Source organism: Scyliorhinus torazame, chromosome 11, assembly GCF_047496885.1.
Source record: "Scyliorhinus torazame isolate Kashiwa2021f chromosome 11, sScyTor2.1, whole genome shotgun sequence".
Taxonomy (NCBI): domain Eukaryota; kingdom Metazoa; phylum Chordata; class Chondrichthyes; order Carcharhiniformes; family Scyliorhinidae; genus Scyliorhinus; species Scyliorhinus torazame.
This window is the reverse complement of record NC_092717.1, coordinates 169996635-170022487: the sequence shown is the minus strand read 5'-3', so window position 1 is coordinate 170022487 and position 25853 is coordinate 169996635. Positions and strand designations below refer to the sequence as shown.

Sequence of the window (25853 nt, the reverse complement as noted above, 5' to 3'; positions counted from 1 at the left end):
GATACTGCGCAATCTGCTTGACCATGTCAGATATGCGTGGGGGGGGGGGGTACCCGTCGAGCTGCGTGTACCGGTTGATGTGGTTGAAGGCCTGGCGGGCCTCAGCCGTCAGGGGAATAACTGTGGACTTGATAAGTGGGCGGGCCTTGTCAGGGGCTGGTTCAGCACAGGGCTAAATCGCTGGCTTTGAAAGCAGACCAAGGCAGGCCAGCAGCACGGTTCAATTCCCGTAACAGCCTCCCCGAACAGGCGCCGGAATGTGGCGACTAGGGGCTTTTCACAGTAACTTCATTTGAAGCCTACTTGTGACAATAAGCGATTTTCATTTCATTTCATTTCATGGTCTGGCTGTAGTCAATGACCATCCTGTGCTTCTCCCCAGTCTTCACTATCACCACTTGCGCTCTCCATGTTGTTGGCCTCAATGATCCCCTCCTGCAGGAGCCGTTGGACCTCCGACCTGACAAAGTATCCTGTCCTGCGCACTGTACCTTCTGCTCCTAGTGACGACGGGCTTGCAGTCCGGGGTGAGGTTCGCAAACAGCGAGGGTGGATCGACCTTAATGGTCATGTGGCCGCAGACGGTGAGGGGTGAGGGGGGGGGGGGGGGGTGCAGGGGTCCGACAAATTTCAAAGACAGGCTTTGGCGGTGGCACTGGAAATCAAGACCTAGTAACAGAGCAGCGCAGAGGTGGGGGAGGATGTAGAGCCTGAAGTTGCTGAATTCTACGCCCTGAACGGTGATGGTCGCGACACAGTACCCCCGGATTTCAACGGAATGGGATCCGGAAGCCAGGGAGATTTTCTGGGTGACGGGGTGTACTGTGAGGGAGCAGCGCCTTACCGTAGCAGGGTGGATGAAACTCTTTGTGCTCCCGGTGTCAAAGAGGTAGGTCGTCTCGTGCCCGTTGATCTTCACCGTCGTTGTAGCGGTCGCGAGGTTGCGGGGCCGAGACTGATCCTGGGTGATGGAGGCGAGCTGCGGAAGATGCTGCGAGGTCCCGGGCTGATCAGCGGTGGCGGAGGTATCAGTAGGCAGCGAACGGCCAGATGAGCAGGGGTTCGGAGGCATGGTCCAAAATGGCTCTGAAGATGGCAGCGCCCACGGGGTGCACTTGGCGGGCAGCATCAAAGATGGCGGCACCCACGGGCCACACGTGGCTTGCAGTGGAGAAAATGGCACCCCTGGATGGCACATGTAGTAATGCCGGGTCTGGAAACAGCGGCGACCGACAGGGCAAACGGAAACAAAGTGTCCCTTCTTCCCACACCCTTTGCAGGTCGCGCTTCGCGCCGGGCAGCGCTGCCTGGGGTGTTTACTCTGTCCCGACAATAAGCGATTTTCATTTCATTTCATTTCACAGAAAAAACACTTGGGGCCCGGGCCCGGAGTTGGCTGGCTGCCGCGTGGCGCAGGTTTTCGGTGAGCTGGAGTTGGCAGCTGGTGGGACCCACGATGCCCACGAGGGTGCTGCACGATCGGGGTGTAGGCCTCCAGATTACGGGAGGCCACTTCTAGTGAATTGGCAAGCTGCCTAGTCTCCACAAGATCGAGCTTACCCCCTTCCAATAGTCGCTGGCGAACGAACGTAGACTTCATGCCCATGACATAAGCGTTTCTGATTAAAAGTTTGGTGTGTTGGAGAGCCGAAACTGCATGGCAGTCACAGTTCCTACCGAGAATCTGTAGGGCCCGCAAGAAATCATCCAGAGTCTCCCCTGGCAGTTGCCGTCTTGTGGCCAGGAGGTGTCTGGCGTACACTTGATTCACTGACTTAACGTAATGGCCCTTTCAGTAGCGTCATCGCTTCTGCGTAGGTGGGCACAACCCGGATAAGGGGAAAAATTTCAGGGCTCACCCGTGAGTAGAGGACTTGGAGTTTCTGTGGGTCCGAGAGTTCTTCAGTGGCTGCTCTGAGGTCGCCTTCAAAGCAGGCTAGCCAGTGCTCAAAGGTGGACGTGGCGTTGGCTGCGTGAGAGCTCAGCTCCAGGCGATCAGGCTTGATAGGAAGTCCATCTTTTAAAATCTTGTGCAATAAATTGATGTACCGTCATTACCACGAGACGAGAATGGTGAAACAATCGAGGCTTTATTGCACAAGATGTTGTGCCTCCTGCAGCTGGAACCAGAATGGGAGCAGCGCAGGAGAGCTTACACTTTTATAAGCTGCCTGCTGGTCGGAGCCAGCAGGCTGGGATTTACTGGAGTACCTTTAATACACAGGCAGTGCCGTAATACATGCAATATATCACTAATGGTGCTGGAGAACCTCAATTGTTGTTTACTGTGATTGATATGCACACTATCGCCCCCATACTTCCTGCACCCTTTGCTCTCCTGGAATTAACCGCGACCCTTCTCCTTTGCAGTGCACTTGATAGGTACATAGCCATACAATGAGTTTGTTTTGACGTTACCCTTGTCTCTGATGTATGTGGAGCCTTCCTTTTCCCTCGCGTCCCCCTTGTGACTGACTGAAGCCCCTCCCCATTCGGTCCAGAGTTTCTCTCCAGCTCTGTTTTCAGTCTGTGCTCTGCGGCCCCGGGCTGCAGTTATGGCTGATACGGACGGAGTTGACGAACGATCTCCGTTGCTGTCGGGAAATAACTCTGGCAATGTCACTCCGACAACGCCCCTGTACGTGGAGGAGCCCAGTCCCCGGGGTGAGTGCACGTTACTTTATTGTGGAAAAAGCGTTGTTTATTTTTTAAAGTTACTTTTGTTTCAACCAAGAAACCTCCTCGCTAGAAGCTTTGCGGGGTTTGAGAAACCCCCAGTTCTCCGCAGGCCGGCCTCCTCCTCCTCGCCTCTCTGCACCAGATTGCAACAATGTCACTGGTGTGTTCGAGGCCAAAGAGCGGCGCTGAAATCGGAGAAGGTTTGAATGGGCGAGCCGCAGTAAGGACAGCAGCTTCATGTCGGTGTGCAGAGGCTGAAATCGCACTCGGTTTGCGCTGCGCACACAGCTCACTGCAGATGAACCCACAACATCTGCAGGATAACGCCAGTCAGCGTTATCGATACCGTCTCTTTACCCTCAGGGCCGCTGTGGTAACGGATTTCCGCAGAATTCTTTTTTTTTCACACTGTGATATGGATTTAGCACCATTTGAAAAAAAATAAATAAACCAGACAAAGCGGCGTCCTCTAAAATGCTGGCACATTTGTGGACCCTGAATGGAGGATTAAAGGTGATTTGGATCATGCTGAGATTTTCAGGCATATATCGCGATTCTGGAAAGCGGCCTTGCTTTGTGAAAGCAGGTTGTGGATATGGTGTAGGCTGCAACGGGCTGAGTATAGTAAATGTCGTGCTTTTGTTTTCATGCATATAGCAATGTATTATAGAGACCGGCTAGCTCTTCCAGTGTGCAAAAGCTTCCCATTAACTTCATAAAATTGTACTGTTCGTTTAACATATGGCCCTAATTTTGTCAACGGTTATGAGCCAGCTGAAAATGGTTGAGATCCGGTGTGAATCATGTCAGAATCCGAAATAACCACTTGCATTTTTGTAGCGCCTTTTACTAATAGGGGGTGGGCGAAGGGGAGATACCCTAAGGTTCTTCACAAAGCTTTGAGAAAAATTAGTGCAAGAAAAGAGATTGGGACGAATGGATCGAAAAGGCCGGGAGCCAGATGATCGGCTAGTTCTGGTCTGGTTGGAGGGCTGAACAAATGCAAATTCAGGAGGCCAGGGGTTAAGGCTGACAGATTAAAACATGGTGATGGAAAGTCCCGTGTGTGCAGCCCATGTCCCTTGTCTGACAGCTGTCAAAGTGGAGCTGGTGCTGCATGAGGAATCACGCAGCACCATTCCACAAGTTGTCATTGCAACATGTTGGCAGACGGGTGAAGATGTGATTTAGGGTCACAGTTCAGCAACCTTCAAGTGCACGGTTCTGGCAGCAGCTATCCTTATAACAGCTTGCACAACCCTGTCTCGGTGTTTCTGCTGAATCAGCTCTTGTGACGACCCAGTTGCCAACAGGCAGCATGTAAATATCTGTAAATATTGATGGTGTATATGTAGTTGATGTGATCATCCTGGCATCTTTTCTTCAGTACAGCATTGTGTCATTAGATTACCTTTGAAGAACTATTTAGCATAATGGTAACTCGGGGCCTGACATGCACATGTGTAATTAGTTTTGCTGTCATAACCTACCTTCAGAGTTGGAGCCTATGTATGTATGAATCATCTGAAGAAGCCAGTTATATTCATCTATGTCTGTAAATGTTGATGCGTTGGTGTGGGGGCATAGAGTGCAAGATTCTTTCAATAATGCTTCTGTTCCAAGTTCCTCTGAATTTCCTATTGTGTTGGAGAAAAATAAACAAATGTGTTCATAACCTAAAACCAGGAAAAGAACAAAACATTTTTAAAGAGGTAAATATGGCCTAGATGTTATTCGAACAAATCATCTTCCTGGCCTTTCAAACTTACTCCTGCATAGCAGCCCTGTGTACTTTTTTTTAATTCGTTCATGAGGTGTGGGCACTGTTGACTGGGCCGTACCCAACTACCTTCCATTTCAGAGGGCATTTTTAAGAGTCAACCATGTTGCTGTGGATCTCGAGTAAATTGGACAACACAAGAGGACACCGATTTGAAGTAATTGGCAAAAAGAAACAAAGCGATATGAGGGGAAGTCTTTTTGCTCAGGTTAGTGTGATGGAGACCCGTTCAATCAAAGCATTTAAAAGGGAATTAGACTGTTATCTGAAATGATGTGGAGGGTTACGGGGAAAAGGTGGGAGAATGGCACCAATTGAATAGCTCGTTCGGAGAGCCATGCAAAATGGCCGAACTCTTTCTGTGCTAGAACATTTCTGTGATTCAGTCACAGTTGCCATATATGGTGAGGTGCTTGACCCCTTGCCTTGCATCGTTTTCTTTGTCAAAGGCTCAGTGTTGTTGAGCGAGTTGTTGGAGGATGTATTTCATGGTACTCATTTGTATTTTTAGATTGGACGGTGGATAGTTTAAAAAAAAAAAACTAGTTGCAGACTGAATGAATATTGAGTAAAGAATTTTGTCTCTAAACAATATGAAATTATGCTTTTACAGTGCCTGTAGAGCATGAAAAATGTACTGGAGATAACATATGATGCATGGAATACACACCACAGGAACAGACCATTCCACTCGACTAGCCTTTATGCCCACTTGAGCTCCCTACTGTTGAATCCCAAATTTCTTTCTCCGTCAGTCTGGCCTCAATAAAAGTCGAGATGGATTTGCAAGTAAAAAGAAGTTATTTTATTCAGCTTGCAAGCTACCTAGTCCACGGTGATACAGATAACATGTTGCTTTCTGCAGCCCCGGGAACTAAGTGAAGATCCCAGACAAAGAGATCAGTACTCATACATTCAAATGGCATCAAGTTTCACATACTCGACACCCATAGGTCATCCTATGTCCCTCCTGACCTGTTTAATCTATTCTGATTGGCTCACTTCCAACCCCTTTCTCCGACCCCTATCAATGCAGCATCACTCTCATAGACACACCTCTTCCTGCTTTTTCCATGCGGTCTAAAATCCTTTGTCTCTACTTGCCAGAACCAAAGTGGCTTATTTCTACATTACATTAACTAATATCTCTAAAGTAACTATTTTATATCACATTCGTCACTACCTTTTCTTTATGTAATGCTACCATATCTTTAGCTAGCCTTCCCTTAAATGCATCTATATGAATTAGGAGCAGGAGTAGACCACTTGGCCCATCGAACCTGATCAGCCATTCATAACATAATGGCTGATCTGATATGTAACCTCAGCTACAAATAACCTTTCACCCACTTGCTTATCAAGAATCTATCGTTACAAAGACTCTGCTTCCACTACCTTTCCTGGGAGAGAGTTCCAAAGACTCACGACTCTCTTGAGAGGAAAACAATTCTCCTAATCTTTCACTTAAATGAATGATCCCTGGTATTTAAACACTGACCCCGAGCTTTAGATTCTTCATCGAGAAAACATTCTTTCTCATCTGTCCTGTCAAGAACCCCCCAATAATCTTTTGTTATGGGCCAGGGTTTAGAAAACTCCACAGTATACCATGGGAGTTCATCTGACCTACACTTGTTTATTGAATTTGGCTAGAATGAGCACAAGAGCCTGCCTTTCAGGTGTTATTCAACAGGGTTCTTAGGTGCTTTTAATCAAAAAACTAGCTTTATTCTACAAATTCAGTTAACGTCTGTATATACACACACACAGTAAGAATTATCAACTATAAACATAAAGATCCCACACAGCTACAGTAATCTATGAATCCCCCCCTTAGCTGTTGCAATTCAATAACAAAATCCAAGTAAAACTAGAAACCCCTTTTCAAAGGTGTGGCCCAGCACACTGCATTCTTACTTTTATAAGACTTGTTCGTGACACTCTGTTCCCCCTTTTCAAAAAGCAGGTTTAAATTCCTTCCAGAAAGCAATTATCTCAAGTTACCAAGTAGTCTGCAAACCGCTTTCAAAATGAAGATGGAGAAACATTTTTTCAACCTGTGCAGTTCAAAACCAGCCAAATGCAAAGCAAAAGTACAACCCACAGAACCACAGCCAGCTCCATTCACACAATGATGTCACTGAAGCCATGTGATAAGACAAAAACCTTTCTTGAAGGGACACTCCCATGACATTTGTTTCAATCAAGTTGCCTCTTACTCTTCTAAACACTAGCTTGACCAACCTGTCCTTATAAGACAACCTACCCATTCCAGAAATTAGTCTAGTAAACCTTTTCGGAACTGCTTCCAATGCATTTACATCCTTTCTTAAATATGTTGATCAATACAGTACTCCAGATATCTCATCAATGCCTGATATAACTTGAGGGTAACCTTCCTACTTTTAAATATAAATCCCCTCGCATATTCTATTAACTTTCCTAATTTCTTGCTGTCCAGCATACTAACCTTTTATGATTCATGCAGATTGCAAACCGAGTGAACTGATGTTAGTTTTGAGTGTCAACATCTTTCTAAATATCTGGTCTGTAGTTAGCAGCTAACTGGCATTTACTTTAAGTTAATAAACTAAAGTAGGTTAATAAAGTAAAGTAGGTTACTTCCAGCTTTGGGCAGGGATAAACAAGCTCTACAGGAAAGCAGGTGATTAGACTAGTTACCCAATTAACTAATCTAGTTGTTGTAGCCTCGGCTTCAAAGACTAGAGGGGGGGGACTTCTCCGGTGGGATTCCACTTTGCCAGCAGCGCACCCATGCCCGCGGATTTTCCAACGCCGTGGGGGTGGCCACAATGGGAAACTCCATTGGCTGGCTGCCAGTACGGAGGATCCCGCTGCCGGTGGGGACGCGTTGTGCCAGAAAACGGGTCTGGCAGGACAAAAAATCCAATCCTAGAAATCGAGGTCTGGGTGAAGCTTTGTAAGCAGAGTAAACGGATAAAAGTTTGGTGAATATGGAGCTTTGTCGCCCCCTAATTTGGTGCTGCGGAAGGAACTGGCTGTTGAGTAACTGGTAAGCAGGTTAGGAATTAACTCTTAGTTGGAGGTGGTACTGGCATTTTATAAGTAAATTAAAGTTCCATTCCCTTTTGAAGTTACACTAATAAAGCTACCTTCCCCATGTCAATTTTAAATGAATTGCTAATCTTTTGGCGGCACAGTTCCAGGGACCCGGGTTCGATTCCAACCTTGGGTGATTGTGTGGAGTTTGCATGTTCTCTCAGTGTCTCTGTGGGTTTCCTCCCAGAGTCTAAAGATGTGCAGGTTAGGTGGATGGTCATGCTAAATTGGGCCTGTGTCCAAAGATGTGCAGCGGGGGTGGGTGGTGGGGTAGGGCACTCGTTCAGAGAGATGGTGTAGACTCGATGGGCCAAATGGCCTCCTTCTGCACTAAGAATTCTATTGTTGTATGGATGTGGGCATCGCTGTCTAGGCTAGCATTTAGTGTCCTCCCTTTGTCCATGAGAAGGTGGTGGTGAGCACCGTCTTGAACCACTGCTGTCCATGTGGTGTTGGTATATCCACAGTGATGTTTGGGAGGTATTTTGACCCAGCTACAGTGAAGAAACGATGGATATCTTTCAGGAGGTGGTGTTCCCAGGTGTCTGCAGCCCTTGTACTTCTAGATGGTATTGGCCGTTGGTTGGAGGGTGCTGTCAAAGGAGCCTTGGTGAGTTCCTGCAGTGCAGCTTGTAGATAGTACATACTACTGCTACTGTGCATCTGGTGGAGGGAGTGAAAATTTCTGGAAGGGGTCCCAATCAAGGGGGTTACTTTGTCCTGGATGGTGCTGAGCTTCTTGAGTGTTGTTGGAGCTGCACTCATTCAAGCAAGTGGAGAGAATTTCATTCATGTCCTGACTTGTGCCTTGCAGATAGTGGACAGGCTTTGGGGAGTCGGAAGGTGATGTACTCGCCACAGGATTCCTTGCCTCCGACCTGCACTTGTAGTGACAGTATTTATATGGCTAGTTCAGTTTATCATCAATGGTAAGCCCGAGGATGATGATGATCAGGGATCAGTAATGATGATGCCATTGAATGTCAAAGACTAATAGGTAGATTCTCTCGTTGCCTGGCACTTGTGTGGGGCAAATGTTACTTGCCACTTGTGAACCCAAGCCTGGATATTGTCCAGGTGCATTTGGACATAGACTGCTGCAGTATCTGAGGAGTCATGAATGGTACTGAACATTGTGCAATCATCCATGAACATCCCCACTTCTGACCTTATGATGGAAGTAAGGTCATTCATGAAGCAGGTGAAGATGGTTGGGCCATTGACACACCCTTGTGGAATTCCTACAGTGATGTCCCTGAGCTGAGATGATTGACCTCCAACAAACAACCACAACCACTTTCCTTTGCGCTCAGTATGACTTCAATCAGCAGAATGATTTCTCCTGATTCCCATTGACTCCAGTTTTGCTAGGGCTTTTTGATGCCAAACTCAATTAAATATGGCCTTGATGCTAAGGGTTGTCACTCTTGCCTCATCTCTGGAGTTCAGCCTTTTTGTCCATGTTTGAACCAAGGCTGTAATGCGGTCAGGAGCTGAGTGGCGCGGAACCCGAACTGAGCAGGTTATTACTATGAAAGTGCCACTTAATGGTACTTTTGATGACCCACTGCTTCCATCATTCCACTGATGATTGAAAGTATATTAATGGGGCAATAATTGGCTTGGTTGGATGTGTCCTGCTTTTTGTGCACAGGACATTACTGGGCAATTCTTTACATTGCTGGGTACATGCCAGTGTTGTAGCTGTACTGGAACAGCTTGGCTAGGGGCTCGGCAAATTCTGGAGCACAAGTCTACAGTTTTGCTGGAATATTGTCAGGGCCCAAGTCCAGTGCCTTCAGCCATTTCATGATATTACGTGGTGTGATTTGAATTGGGTGAAGATTGGCATCTGTGATGCTGGTGACCTCCAGAGGAGACTGAGATGGATTATCCACTCAACACTTCTGGCTGAATATTGTAGCAAATACTTCAGTCTTGTCTTTTGCTCTGATGTACTGGGCTCTCCCGTCATTAAGGATGGGAATATTTGTGGAGCCCGATCCTTCAGTGAGTTTAATTGACCATTGTCATTCATAGCTGGATGTGACAGAACTGCAGAGCTTGGATCTGATCTGTTGGTTGTGGAATCACTTGGCTCTGCCTATCCGCACATCTCCTCTAAACTTTGCCCCTTGCACCTTAATGTCCTTAGTAATTGAGTCTTTCACCCTGGCAAAAAGCTTCTGATTATCCACTCAGTCCATGCCCCTCATAATTTTGTATCAGGTTGCCCCATAAGTTCCGTTGTTCCAGTGAGAACAAAGAGTTTATTAACCTCTCCTCATAGCTAATGCCCTCCATATCAGGCAGCATCCACAAATATCCCCAACCTCAATGATGGAGGAGCCCAGCACACACGTGCAAAAGACAAGGCTGAGGCATTCTCAACAATCTTCAGCCAGAAGTGCCAAGTGGATGATTCATCTTGATCTTCTGAGGTCCTCAGCATCACAAATGTCAGTCTTCAGCCAATATGATTCACTCCACATGACATCAAGAAATGGCTGAAGGCACTGGATACTGCAAAGGCTATGGGCCCTGACAATATCCTGGCAATAGTATTGAAGATTTTTGCTCCAGAACTGGCGCACCTCTAGCCAAGCTGTTCCAGTACAGGTACAACACTGGCATCTACCCGGCAATGTGGAAAATTGTCCAGCCATGTCCTGTACACAAGAAACAGGACAAATGCAACCAGCCAATTACTGTCCTCCGTCTACTCGCTCAGCAAAGTGATGGAAGGAGTCATTATCAGTGCTATCAAGTGGCACTTGCTCAGCAATAACCTGCTCGTGGATGCTCAGTTTGAATTCCGCCAGTGTCACTCCACTCCTGACCACATTACAGCCTTGATTCAAATATGGACAAAAGAACTGAATGCCAGAGGTGGGGTGAGAGTGACTGCCCTTGACATAAAAGGCAGCATTTGACTGAGTATGGTATTAAGGAGCCCTAGCTAAAACCTCTCCGCTGATTAGAGTCATACCTGGCACAAGGTAAGATGACTTAAGTGGGTCGGTGCAGACTCGATGGACCGAATGGCCGCCTCCTGCACTGTATGTTCTATGTTGTGATTGGAGGTCACTCGTCTTAGCTCCAGGACGTGACTGCAGGGGTTCCTCAGGGTGGTGTCTTAGGCCCAAACATCTTCAACTGCTTTATCAGTGACCTCACTTCCTTCATTAGGTCATAAGTGGGGATGTTTGCGGAAGGCTGCACAATGTTCAGCACCATTTGCTGTGACTCATATAATGACGCAGTCCATGTCCAAATGCAGCAAGACCTGGACAATGTCCAGGCTTGGGCTGACAAGCGGCAAGTTACATTCGCGCCACACAAGTGCCAGGGAATGACCATCTCCTACAAGAGAGGATCTAACTACCACCCCTTGACATTCAATGGCATTACCATCGCTGAATCCCCCACAATCAGAAGAAACTGAACTGGACTAGCCACATTAATACTGTGGCTACCAGGGCAGGTCAAAGGCTAGGATTCCTATGCCGAGAAACTCACCTCCTGACCCCTCAAAGCCTGTCCAACATCTACAAGCTACAAGTCAGGAGTGTAGTGGAATACTCTCCACTTGCCTGGATGAGTGCAGCTCCAACAACGTACAGGACAAAGCAACCCGCTTGATTGCTCCTCCTTCCACAAATATTCAAACCCTCCCATCACCAACGAACAGCTGCAGCCATGTGCACCATCTGCAAGATGCGTTGCAATAACTTACCAAGGTTACTCAGACAGCACCTTCCAAACCCACAACCACTACCATCTCGAAGGACAAGAGGAGAAGATATCTGGGAACCCCACCAGCTGGAGGTTCCCCTCCAAGTCACTCATCACCTGTCTTGGAAATATATCGCCGTTCCTTTGCTGTCGCTGGGGCAGCATCCTGGAACTACTTTTATTTTCTTTTTCTTTTCATGTACTTAATGATCCATTGAGCTGCTCACAGAAAAATACTTTTCACTGTACCTCGGTACATGTGACAAAAAAAAACAATCCCTAACTGCACAGTGGGTGTATCTACACCTCAATATCCTCCTGGTAGTGTGGCGACCAAAACTAAACACTATATTCCAAGTGTGTCCTGACTAAGGTTCTGTACAACTGCAGCGTAACTTGCCAATTTTTATACTCCGTGCCCTAACCAATGAAGGCAAGCATGCGTAGGCCTTCTTGACTACCTTCTCCACCTGCATTGCCACTTTCAGTGACCTGTGGACCCGTACACCCAGATCCCTCTGCCTGTCGGTACTCTTCAGGGATCTGCCATTTACTGTTTATTTCCCACCTATAATTAGACCTTCCAAAATGCATTACCTCCCATTTGTCCGGATTAAACTCCATCTGCCATCTCTCCGCCCAAATCTCTAACCGATCTATATCCTGCTGTATCCTCTGAAGGTCCTCATCACGATCTGCAATATGCGGAACACCACTAATCACAGCCCTTTATTCAGCACCCTTCCATTGCTACCCTCTGTCTTCTATGACCGAGCCAGTTCTGTATCCATCTTGCCAGCTCACCTCTGATCCCGTGTAACTTCACCTTCTGTACCATTCTGTCACGGTCTTGTGAAAGGCCTTACTGAAGTCCATGTAGACAACATCCACTCATCCACTTCCCTACCTTAATTAATCATCTTCGTCACTTCCTCAAAAAACTCGATCAAGAGACATATCCAGAGTGGGAATTTGGAACTTGGTAATTTGGTGCAGCGAGGTAATCAGGAAAGGTAAGTGGTAAGTCTAATTCTGCTGTTTTTCAGTCAAAAGTGCAGTGTGTAGATTAGTGTCTGATTGGCTGAAGCTGCTCCCACCCTAATTGCTGAGAGGCAGTTATGTCAGACACCTGAGGCCTGTTTCGGGGCACAAAGGTGCACATTGTATTCTTCTCTTTGAAGGTTAAGTAGTGTGAGTCACCCTGGTCAGCTGAAGTCTGTGAAAAAGACAGACAGAAAGCGCATTCAGTAAGCTTTGCGCAGGTCAAGGAGACACACAGCTGGAGTGATACATATCCAGAGTGGGAATTTGGAACTTGGTAATTTGGTGCAGTGAGGTAATTCGGTGCAGAGTGGGAGAAGGTGCTTTTTCCCTACTGTTTTGTTCTTTCTCTTTCTTCTGGCCTGTAACTTTTAATCTGCAGGGAGAGAACCAGAGAGCATCTGAGACCTTCGGAAGGTAAGTAAGTGATTTTTATTCATTTTTCCTTTTACCTTTTCAAATTGTGTGTGGGGGAGGGAAACTGAAGTGACATCACAGAAAAGCTGTGACCTGATTGGCTGGTTGGGAATCTACATTAAATTAAAAAAATTAAGCATTGTTAAACTAATTAAACATAATTACTTAATTATAATTTAGAGGGGTATCTAAGCCAGAGATTGGAGAGTACTGTATTTAGCTTTCACATTTATAGTAGAAATCTAGTGCTAGAAACCAGATAATTAACAGTAACTTTTTTTTAAACTTTTAAATTTAATTTACTAATTAATTGACGCAATGTCAATTAGAGGGGTGCAGTGCTCTGACTGTGAGACGTGACAGGTCCGGGAGGCTTCCAGCATCCCGGATGGCTTCATCTGCAGAAAGTGCACCCAACTGATGCTCCTCACAGACCGCATGGTTTGGTTGGAGCAGCAGGTGGATGCACTTAGGAGCATGCAGGTGGCGAAAAGCGTCATAGATAGCAGTGATATAAATGTGGTCACACCCAAGGTGCAGGCAGAGAAATGGGTGACCACCAGAAAGGGCAGGCAGTCAGTGCAGGAATCCCCTGTGGTTGTCCCCCTCTCGAACAGGTATACCCCTTTGGATACTGTCGGGGGGAATAGCCTATCGGGAAAACAACAACAGCCAGAGCAGTGGCACCACGGCTGGCTCTGATGTTCAGAAGGGAGGATCAAAGCGCAGAAGAGCAATAGTCATAGGGGACTCTATAGTCAGGGGCACAGATAGGCGCTTCTGTGGACGTGAAAGAGACTCCAGGATGGTATGTTGCCTCCCTGGTACCAGGGTCCAGGATGTCTCTGAACGGGTAGCGGGCATCCTGAAGGGGGAGGGCAAACAGGCAGAGGTCGTTGTACATATTGGTACTAATGACATAGGCAGGAAGGGGCATGAGGTCCTGCAGCAGGAGTTCAGGGAGATAGGCAGAAAGTTAAAAGACAGGACCTCTAGGGTTGTAATCTCGGGTATTACTCCCTGTGCCACGTGCCAGTGAGGCTAGAAATAGGAAGATAGAGCAGCTAAGCACGTGGCTAAACAGCTGGTGTAGGAGGGAGGGTTTCTGTTATCTGGACCACTGGGAGCTCTTCCGGGGCAGGTGTGACCTATATAAGAAGGAGGGGTTGCATCTAAACTGGAGAGGCATAAATATCCTGGCCGCGAGGTTTGCTAGTGTCACACGGGAGGATTTAAACTAGTATGGCAGGGGGGTGGGCACAGGAGCAATAGGTCAGAAGGTGAGCGCATTGAGGGAGAACAAGGGAATAGGGTCAGTATGGCTCTGAGGCAGAGCAGACAGGGAGAAGTTGCTGAACACAGTGAGTCTGGTGGCCTGAAGTGCATATGTTTTAATGCAAGAAGTATTACGGGTAAGGCAGATGAACTTAGAGCTTGGATTAGTACTTGGAACTATGATGTTGTTGCCATTACAGAGACCTGGTTGAGGGAAGGGCAGGATTGGCAGCTAAACGTTCCAGGATTTGGATGTTTCAGGTGCGATAGAGGGGGATGTAAAAGGGGTGGCGGAGTTGCGCTACTGGTTAGGGAGAATATCACAGCTGTACTACGGGAGGACACCTCAGAGGGCAGTGAGGCTATATGGGTCGAGATCAGGAATAAGAAGGGTGCAGTCACAATGTTGGGAGTTTACTACAGGCCTCCAAACAGCCAGCGGGAGATAGAGGAGCAGATAGGTAGACAGATTTTGGAAAAGAGTAAAAACAACAGAGTTGTTGTGATGGGAGACTTCAACTTCCCCAATATTGACTGGGACTCACTTAGTGCCAGGGTCTTAGACGGGGCAGAGTTTGTAAGGAGCATCCAGGAGGGCTTCTTAAAACTAGTCCAACTAGGGAAGGGCCTGTACTGGACCTGGTATGGGGGAATGAGCCCGGCCAGGTGGTAGAAGTTTCAGTAGGGGACCATTTCGGGAACAGTGACCACAATTCAGTAAGTTTTAAAGTGCTGGTGGACAAGGATAAGAGTGGTCCTAGAGTGAATGTGCTAAATTTGGGGAAGGCTAATTGTAACAATATTAGCCAGGAACTGAAGAACCTAGATTGGGGGCGGATGTTTGAGGGTAAATCAACATCTGACATGTGGGAGGCTTTCAAGTGTCAGTTGAAAGGAATTAAAGACCGGCATGTTCCTGTGAGGAAGAAAGATAAATACGGCAATTTTCAGGAACCTTGGATAATGAGAGATATTTTAGGCCTCGTCAAAAAGAAAAAGGAGGCATTTGTCAGGGCTAAAAGGCTGGGAACAGACGAAGCCTGTGTGGAATATAAGGAAAGTAGGAAGGAACTTAAGCAAGGAGTCTGGAGGGCTAGAAGGGGTCACGAAAAGTCATTGGCAAATAGGGTTAAAGCTTTTTACACGTACATAAAAAGCAAGAGGGTAGCCAGGGAAAGGGTTGGCCCACTGAAGGATAGGCAAGGGAATCTATGTGGAGCCAGAGGAAATGGGCGAGGTACTAAATGAATACTTTGCATCAGTATTCACCAAAGAGAAGGAATTGGTGGATGTTGAGTCTGGAGAAGGGTGTGAAGATAGCCTAGGTAACATTGAGATCCAAAAAGACGAGGTGTTGGGAGTCTTGAAAAATATTAAGGTGGATAAGTCCCCAGGGTCTGATGGGATCTACCCCAGAATATTGAAGGAGGCTGGAGAGGAAATTGCTGAGGCATTGACAGAAATCTTTGGATCCTCACTGTCTTCAGGTGATGTCCCGGAGGACTGGAGAATAGCCAATGTTGTTCCTTTGTTTAAGAAGGGTAGCAAGGATAATCCAGGGAACTGCAGGCCGGTAAGCCTTGCGTCAGTGGTAGGGAAATTACTGGAGAGAATTCTTCGAGACAGGATCTACTCCCATTTGCTTCCAAATGGACGTATAAGTGAGAGCGCAGCATGGTTTTGTGAAGGGGAGGTCGTGTCTTACTAACTTGATAGAGTTTTTCGAGGAGGTCTCAAAGATGATTGATACAGGTAGGGCAGTGGATATTGTCTATATGGACTTCAGTAAAGCCTTTGACAAGGTCCCTCATGGTAGACTAGTACAAAAGGTGAAGTCACACGGGATCAGGGTTAGCTGGCAAGGTGGATACAGAACTGGCTAGGTCATAAAAGGCAGAGAGTAGCAATGGAAGGATGCTTTTCTAATTGGAGGGCTGTGACTAGTGGTGTTCTGCAGGGATCAGTGCTGGGACCTTTGCTGTTTGTAGTATATATAAATGATTTGGAGGAAAATGTAACTGGTCTGATTAGTAAGTTTGCAGATGACACAATGGTAGGTGGAATTGCGGATAGCGATGAGGACTGTCAGAGGATACAGCAGGATTTAGATTGTTTGGCGACTTGGGCAGAGAGATGGCAGATGGAGTTTAATCCGGACAAATGTGAGGTAATGCATTTTGGAAGGTCTAATGCAGGTAGGGAATATACAGTGAATGGTAGAATCCTCAAGAATATTGAAAGTCCGAGAGATCTAGGTGTACAGGTCCACAGGTCACGGAAAGGTGCAACACAGGTGGAGAAGGTAGTCAAGAAGGCATACGGCATGCTTGCCTTCATTGGCCGGGGCATTGAGTATAAGAATTGGCAAGTCATGTTGCAGCTATATAGAACCTTAGTTAGGCCACACTTGGAGTATAGTGTTCCATTCTGGTCGCCACACTACCAGAATGATGTGGAGGCTTTAGGGAGGGTGCAGAAGAGATTTACCAGAATGTTTCCTGGTATGGAGGGCATTAGCTATGAAGAGCGAATGAATAAACTTGGTTTGTTCTCACTGGAACGACAGAGGTTGAGGGGCGACCTAATAGAGGTCTACAACATTGAGGGGCATAGACAGAGTGGATAGTCAGAGGCTTTCCCCCGGGGTAGAGGGGTCAATTACTAGGGGGCATAGGTTTAAGGTGCGAGGGGCAAGGTTTAGAGTAGATGTGCGAGGCAAGTTTTTTACGCAGAGGGTAGTGGGTGCCTGGAATTCGCTGCCGGAGGAGGTGGTGGAAGCAGGGACGATAGTGACATTTAAGGGGCATCTTGACAAATACATGAATAGGATGGGAAGAGAGGGATACGGACCCAGGAACTGTAGAAGATTGCAGTTAAGTCGGGCAGCATGGTCGGCACGGGCTCGGAGGGCCGAAGGGCCTGTTCCTGTGCTGTACTTCTTTGTTGTTTGTTCTTTGTTCTAAGTTAGTGAGACATGACCTCCCCTTCACAAAACCATGCTGATTCTCACGCATATGCCCATTTGCTTCCAAATGGGAGTAAATTCTGTCTTGAAGAATCCTCTCCAATAATTTCCCAGCACTGACATAAGGCTCACCGGCCTGTAATTACCTGGATTTCCTTGCTACCCTTCCTAAACAAAGGAACATTAGCTATTTTCCAGTCGTCTGGGACCTCACGTGTAGCCAGTGAGGATTCAAAGATTTCAATCAAGGCCCCAGCAATTTCCTCCCTTGCCTCCCTCAGTATTCTGGGGTGAATCCCATTAGGCCCTGGGGACTTAACTCCCTCAATGTTTTTTACGATACCGAACCCCTCCTTTATTAATATCAACATGACTCAGAATATCGACACACTCTACCCGATACTTCTCATCCACCAAGTGCTTCTCCTTGGTGAATACTGATGCAAAGTACTCATTCAGTACCTTGCCCATTTCCTCTGGTTTCACGCATAGATTCCCCTGTCCTTGAGTGGGTCAACCCTTTCTCTGGCTACCATCCGTCTCTTTATATATGTATAAAAAGCCTTGGGAGTTTCCTCAATCCTGCTGACCAGTGACCTTTTGTGTGCCCTTTTAGCCCTCCTGACTCCTTGTTTAAGTTCCTTCCTACGTTTCTTAAATTCCTCACGGGCTTTGTCTGTTCCCAGCCTTCTAGCCCTTACAAATGTTTTCTTTTTCTTTCGAACTAGGCTCACAATATCTTTCGTATCCAAGGTTCGCGAAACTTGCCATATTTATCCTTCTTCCTCAAAGGAACATGCCGGTCCTGAATTCCTATGGGCAGCACGGTAGCATAGTGGTTATGACTGTGGCTTCACAGCACCAGGGTCCCAGGTTCGATTCCCCACTGGGTCACTGCCTGTGCGAAGTCTGCACTTTCTCCCCCTGTCTGTGTGGGTTTCCTCCGGGTGCTCCGGTTTCCTCCCAGAGTCCAAAGACGTGCAGGTTAGGTTGATCGTCCATGATAAATTGCCCTTAATGACCAAAAAGGTTAGGAGGGGTTATTGGGTTGCGGGGGTAGAGTGCAAGTGAGGGTTTAAGTGGGTCGGTGCAGACTCGATGGGCCGAATGGCCTCCTTCTGCACTGTATGTTCTATGTTCTATCAACTGACATTTGAAAGCCTCCACATGCCAGATGCTTATTTACCCTCAAACGTCCGCCCCCAATTTAGATTATTCAGTTCCTGACGAATATTGTTATAATTAGCCTTTCCCCCAATTTAGCACCTTCATCCGAGGACTACTCTTATCTTTATCCAACAGTGTCTTAAAACTTTATGAATTATGGTCACTGTTCTCAAAATGCTCCCCTACTGAAACTTCGACCACCTGGTTGGCTCATTCCCCAATACCAGATCCAGTAAGGCCCCTTCGCTAGTTGGACTATCTACATATTGTTTCAAGAAGCTCTCCTGAATGTTCCTTACAAACTCTGCCCCATCCAAGGCTCCAGCACTAAGTGACTCCCAGTCAATGTCGGGAAAGTTAAAACCACCCACCACAACAATTCTGTTGCTTTGCTTTTGCACCTTTCCAAAATCTGCCTACGTATTTGCTTCTCTATCTCCCGCTGGTTGTTGCCTGTATTAAACCCTCAACATTGACTGCACCCTTCCTATCCCTGAGCTCTACTCGTGTTGCCTCATTTCACATTGTTAGGAGTTTTCTATAGGCCTCCAAATAGTAATGGAGATGTGGAGGAAGAAATTGCAAAACAGATTATGGATAGGTGTGGAGGTCTCCGGGTAGTTGTCATGGGTGACTTTAACTTTCCAAATATTGATTGGAACCTCTATAGATCGAACAGTTCGGATGGGGCAGTGTTTGTACAGTGTGTGCAGGAGGGTTTCCTGACACAATATGTGGATAGGCCAACAAGAGGGGGGAGCCACATTGGATTTGGTACTGGGTAATGAACCGGGCCAAGTGTTAGATTTGTTTGTGAGAGAGCACTTTGGAGATAGTGACCACAATTCGGTGTCTTTCACTATTGCAATGGAGACGGATAGGGCCATACGGCAGGGCAAGGTTTATAATTGGGGGAGGGGTAATTATGATGCGATTAGGCAAGAATTAGGGCGCATAAGATGGGAACAGAATCCGTCAGGGAAAGGCACAAATGAAAAGTGGAGCTTGTTCAAGGAACAAATACTGCGTGTCCTTGGTAGGTATGTCCCTGGCAGTGTGGAAATGACCGTGTGAGGGAACCATGGTTCACAAAAGAAGTTGAATGTCTTGTCAAGAGGAAAAAGGAAGCGTATGTAAGGATGAGAAAACAAGGTTCAGTTGGGTCGCTTCAGGGTTACAAGGTAGCAAGGAATGAGCTTAAAAAAAAAAGGGCTTAGGAGAGCTAGGAGGGGCATGAGAAGTCCTTGGCGGATCAGATCAAGGAAAATTCCAAGGCTTTTTACTCTTGCGTGAGAAATCAAAGAATGACCAGGGTGAGGTTAGGGCCGGTCAAGGACAGTAGTGGGAACTTGGGCATTGAGTCAGAAGAAATAGGAGAGGTGTTGAATTAATACTTTTCTTCAGTGTTCACCAAGGAGAGGGGCCATGTTTTTGAGGATAAGAGTGTGATACAGGCTGGAGGAGGTAGATGTTCTGAGGAAGGATGTATTAGCAATTTTGAAAAACCTTGGGGTCGACAAATCCCCTGGGCCAGATGGAATATATCCAAGGATTCTTTGGGGGGCAAAGGATGAGATTGCAGAGCCTTTGGCTTTGATCTTTGGGTCCACATTGTCCACGGGGATAGTGCCAGAGGACTGGAGAGTGGTGAATGTTGTTCCTCTGTTCAAGAAAGGGAATAGGAATGACCCTGGTAATTATAGGCCAGTTATTCTTACTTCGGTAGTCAGTAAGTTAATGGAAAAGGTCCTGAAGGATAGGATTTATGACCATTTGGAAAGATTCAGCTTAATCCGGGATAGTCAACACGGATTCGTGAAGGGTATGTCTTGCCTCACAAATTTGATTGAATTCTTTGAGGAGGTAACTAAATGTGTAGATGAAGGTAGAGCAGTTGATGTTGTATACATGGATTTTAGTAAGGCGTTTGATAAGGTTCGCCATGGTCGGCTCATGAAGAAAGTAAGGAGGTGTGGGATAGAGGGAAATTTGGCCAATTGGATAAGTAACTGGCTATCACATAGAAGACATAAATTTTCAGACTGGAGACCAGTTACCAGCGGTGTACCACAGGGATCAGTGCTGGGTCCTCTGCTATTTGTGATTTTTATCAATGACTTGGAGGAGGGGGCTGAAGGGTGGGTCAGTAAATTTGCTGATGACACCAAGATTGGTGGAGTAGTGGATGAGGTGGAGGGCTGTTGTAGGCTGCAAAGAGACATTGATAGGATGCAGAGCTGGGGCAAAAAATGGCAGATGTAATTTAACCCTGATAAGTGCGAGGTGATTCATTTTGGTGGAAAAAAATTTGAATGCGGATTACAGGGTCAACGGCAGGGTTCTGAGGAATGTGGAAGAACAGAGAGATCTTGGGGTTCATATCCACAGATCTCTGAAGGTTGCCACTCAAGTGGATAGAGCCGTGAAGAAGGCCTATAGTGTGTTAGCGTTTATTAACAGGGGGCTTGAGTTTAAGAGCCGCGGGTTATGCTGCAACTGTACATGACCCTGGTGAGACCACATTTGGAGTATTGTGTGCAGTTCTGGTCACCTCATTATAGGAATAATGTGGAAGCATTGGAAAGGGTGCAAAGGAGATTTACCAGGATGCTGCCTGGTTTGCAGGGTAGGTCTTATGAGGAAAGGTTGAGGGAGCTAGGGCTTTTCTCTTTGGAGTGGAGGAGGATGAGAGGTGACTTAATAGAGGTTTTTAAGATGATGAGGGGGATAGATAGAGTGAACGTTCAGAGACTATTTCCTCGGGTGGATGTAGCTGTTACAAGGGGGCATAACTATAAGGTTCAGAGTGAGAGATATAAGAGGGATGTCCGAGGTAGGTTCTTTACTCAGAGTGGTTGGCGTGTGGAATGGACTGCCTGCTGTGATAGTGGGGTAGGACACTTTCAAGCAGCTATTGGATAGGCACATGGAGCACACCAGAATGACAGGGGTGAGATAGCTTGAACTTGGGCCGAAGGGCCTGTTCTGTGCTGCACTGTTCTATGACCCTCTTGAGGTGTCCTCCCACAGTGCAGCTGTGATATTCTCCTTAACCAGTAGTGCAACTCCTTCACCCCTTTTACACCCCCCCCCCTCCCCCCCATCCTGCCTGAAACATCTAAATCCTGGAATATTTAGCTGCCAATCCTGTCCCTCAATAGGCTTACATTAACCCTGCAATGAAATTACTGTGAAAAGCAATAGGGAGAATTCAGAATGTCCAAGTCGCCTAACAGCACTTCTTTCGGAACTTGTGGGAGGAATCCGGAGCACCCGGAGGAAAATCCCAGTCCAAAGATGTGCAGGTTAGGTGGATTGGCCATGATAAATTGCCCTTAGTGTCCAAAATTGCCCTTAGTGTCCAAAATTGCCCTTAGTGTTGGGGGGGAGAGGTTATGGGGATAGGGTGGCGGTGTTGACCTTGGGTAGGGTGCTCTTTCCAAGAGCCGGTGCAGACTCGATGGGCCGAATGGCCTCCTTCTGCACTGTAAATTCTAAAAAAAAAATTAAAAAAAATTCTATGAAACCCACGCAGACACAGGGAGAATGTGCAGACTCCGCACAGACAGCGACCCAAGCCGGGAATCAAACCTGGGACCCTGGTGCTGTGAAGCAATAGTGCTACCCACTTTGCCACCTGAGTCTTACTCACTCTATTCTCTCATTTCCCCTTTAATTATTTTGCCGTCTGACCCATGTTGTGTTGTGTTATGTACTCTGGGATAACACAGGCTGCAACTCGATGCAGCTTTGACCAAAAGATGCTCCACACTTTGAAGTAAGTTCAATGTGATTTATTGAACCATTAGCACAGTTCTCTATGAGTTTGACTCTCCTGCTAATCTTGCTATAGTAACTCAGTCTAACTAACCAGTCTGCTCTAAGCCACGTGGTGGATGTGATGCTTCTGATCTGCCCCTGTCCTACGAAGTGTCGCCTGTGGAAAGAGACAGAGCATGTGTGCCCTGTCCTTGTGTATTGGTTGTGTAATGCTCCCTTGTGGTCGTGTCACTTCTGGGTGTCTTGACTGCCCATTGGTCTTGCCCTATTCTATGTGTTCATTAGCTGTATGTCTGCATGTCATGACGTCTCTGGTGCTCCCTCTAGTGTTTACTTAGTCGTAGTGTATTTACATTAACCCTTTGTGTATTTACAGTGATGCATATCACCACAACCGATAGCTCCGGTTCCCACCCACCTGCCACACCTGCCGATCTCACCTGCCACACTAGATTAAACCCTCCCGTGAGACACTAGCAAACCTTATGGCCAATATATAATTCTGCTGCTGCTGCATATTGACCCATGATTGCCCAGTCTTGAGTTGCTAGATCTGTTTGAAATCTATTCCATTTAGCACAGTACTGGTACCACTTTTTTCTTTTTTGTCGTCTTAAGTGGAGTAACTTCATTTCTAATCTCGTCATCCAATGTAACATCCACCTGATCAATCTCTCTGGTAAACACTGAAGCAAGTAATTGTTTCCTATTTCTGCCATTTAGCTGTCACTACTTGTGATTTTTATCCTGTCCATCTCCCATTCCAACTTCCTTTTATTTGTTTGTGTTCCCTACAATATTTTACTATTTTGTTGATGTTCCTTGATGTTTTCATTACGCCTCTTTGCTTTCCCAATTGCCTTTGTTCCTAAATCTTTCACATTCTCCCTTGTCATGGTCTCCACTGCTATGCATGTCAAACGTCTTTCTTTGCCCTCAGTTTTCCCCTAATGCCCAAGAGTGCCTCATTTGTTCATTTTTGTAAAATAAATATTTTTTTCTGGACCCGAGATGTTCTTACCTCTGGTTTACAATAGTTATCATCGGGTCCCCCCCCCCCCCCGCCAGTCGTCCCCCGTCCCCCCAGTTCTATTCTGAGTTCCCAAAAATCAATTTTCTCCAGCCTATTCCCTTGTAATCCTCATACCTGCTTCTACAAAATCATTATCTTAAAGCATAAACCATATTTTGGTCGCTATTGCTTAGATGTTCCCCTATTTTTCTTTGTGTGCTCTGGCTCGCTCCAGATGAGCAAATGCTACCTATCGATCAAGCATTGTGCACTGGCAAGTTGAAGGATTCATTTAAATTACACCAAAGCTGTAATGAACTGGTATAAATTTCTTCAGAGGTTTTCTGAGTATGTGTATTATCGCAAAGCTATTTTTCCGAATAATTTAAAACTGATTTGGTGGAGTTACAGGGATAGGGTGGCGGTGTGGGCTTGGGTAGGATGCTCTTTCCAAGGGCCGGTGCAGACTCAATGGGCTGAATGGCCTCCTTCTGCACTGTAAAATCTAGTGTGGCAGGTGGGTGGGAACCGGAGCTATAGGTTGTGGTGATATGCATCACTGTAAATACACAAAGGGTTAATGTAAATACACTACGACTAAGTAAACACTAGAGACAGCACGGAAGGCCATTGGATCCATCTTGTCTGCGCCAGGAGGAACAATTTACTTTCTACCACTCCACCATCTTTTTCATAACCCAGTACATTCTTGCTTTTCAGAAAGCAATCCAATTCCCTCTTGAATAACTCACTGGGTGGCACGGTAGCACAGTCGTTAGCACTGTTGCTTCCCAGCGCCATGGTCCTAGGTTCGATTCCGGCTTGTGTCACTGTCTGTGTGGAATCTGCACGCTCTCCCTCTGTCTGCGTGGGTTTCCTCCCACAAGTCCCAAAAGACGTGCTGTTAGATAATTTGGACATTCTGAATTCTCCTTCTGTGTACCAGACCAGGCGCCGGAATGTGGCGACTAGGGGCTTTTCACAGTAATTTGCAGCCCTAATGTAAGCCTACTTGTGACAGTAAAGATTATTATAATTGATCTGCCTCCAACACATTTGCAGTCAGTGCATTCTGGATTCGAACCACTTGCTGCGTGAATACATTCTTCCTCATTGCCTCCCCATTGCTTCTTTGCTAATTACTTTAAATCTGTACCTTTATTCTTGATCCTTCCACCAGTTGGAAGTGTTTTTCCGTATCAACTCTGTTCAGACCCTTCATGATTTTGAATGCCACTGTCAAATCTCCTCTTAACCTTCTCTTAAGACCACCTTCTCTTAAGACCTCTTAAGACCATAAGACATCAGAGCAGAATTAGCCCACTTGGCCCATCGAGTCTGCTCCACCATTCAATCATGGCTGATATTTTCTCATCCGCATTCTCCTGCCTTCTCCTCATAACCCCTGATCCCCTTATTACTCAAGAACCTATCTATCTCTTAAAGACACTCAGTGAATTGGCTTCCACAGCCCTCTGCGGCAAAGAGTTCCACAGATTCACCACCCTCTGGCTGAAGAAATTCCTCCTCATCTCTGTTCTAAAGGATCGTCCCTTTAGTCTGGTTCTAGTTTTTCCTACAAGTGGAAACATCCTCTCCACGTCCACTCTATTCAGGCCTTGCAGTATCTTGTAAGTTTCAATATGATCCCCTCTCATCCTTCTAAACTCCGAGTACAGACCCAGAGTCCTAAAACGTTCCTCACACGACAAGTTCTTCATTCCAGGGATCATTCTTGTGAACCCCCTCTGGACCCTTTCCAAGGCCAACATATCCTTCCTGAGATATGGGACCCAAAACTGCTCACAATACTCCAAATGAGGTCTGACCAGAGCCTTGTACAGCCTCAGAAGTACATCCCTGGTCTTGTATTCTCGCCCTCTTGACATGAATGCTAACATTGCATTTGGATTCTTAACTGCCGACTGAACCTGCACATTAACCTTAAGAGAATCCTGAATAAGGACTCCCAAGCTCCTTTGTACTTCTGATTTCCTAAGTATTTCCCCATTTAGAAAATAGTCCATGCCTAAATTCCTCCTTCCAAAGTGGATAACCTCACACTTTTCCACATTGTCTTTCATTTGCAACTTCATTGCCCACTGTCCAAGCTTGTCCAAGTCCTTCTGCAGCCCCCTTGCTTCCTCAATACTACCTGTCCCTCTACAGATCTTTGTATCATCTGCAAACTTAGCAACAGTGTCTTCAGTACCTTCTTCCATTAATCATTATCATGAATGTATATTGCAAAAAGTTGTGGTCCCAGCACAGGCCCCTGAGGCACACCACTAGTCACCGGCTGCTATCCTGAAAAAGGCCCCTTTATCCCCACTCTGCTTTCTGCCAGTCAGCCAATCCTCTATCCATGCCAGGATCTTACGCTGAACGCCATGAGCTCTGAACTTATTTAACAGTCTCCTATGCGGCACCTTGTCAAAGGTCTTCTGGAAATCTAAATAAATCACGTCCACTGGTTCTCCTTTGTCTAACTTCCTTGTTACCTTCTCAAAGACGTCTAACAGATTTGTCAGACACGACCTCCCTTTGACAAAGCTGTGCTGACACAGTCCTATTTTACCATGCACTTCCAAGTGCTTCGCGATCACATCTTTAATAACAGACTCTAAAATCTTACCAATGACCGAAGTCAGGCTAACCGGCCTTTAATTTCCCACCTTCTGCCTCCCTCCCTTCTTAAACAGTGGTGTCACATTACCCACTTTCCAGACCTCTGGGACCCTTCCTGCCTCCAGTGATTTCTGAAAGATCATCACTAATGCCTACACAATTTCCTCAGCTATCTCTTTTAGGACCCGGGGGTGTAGTCCATCCGGTCGAGGTGACTTATCCACCTTCAGAACTTTCAGTTTCCCCAGAACCTTCTCCTTCGTAATGGTCACTGCACTCCCCTCTGCCCCCTG

At 46.5% G+C, this 25853-nt stretch overlaps 1 protein-coding gene across 1 annotated transcript in view; it reads left to right on the top strand.

Annotated features, from left to right (window-relative positions):
- Positions 1-2380: 2380 nt before the first annotated feature.
- pip4p2 (phosphatidylinositol-4,5-bisphosphate 4-phosphatase 2) overlaps positions 2381-25853 on the top strand; it is a 136208-nt gene continuing 112735 nt past the window's right edge. Inside the window, exon 1 of the mRNA XM_072467996.1 lies at positions 2381-2664. Coding sequence (XP_072324097.1) covers positions 2556-2664 — 109 coding nt within the window. The 5' untranslated portion in view covers positions 2381-2555. The remainder of the gene's footprint in view (positions 2665-25853) is intronic.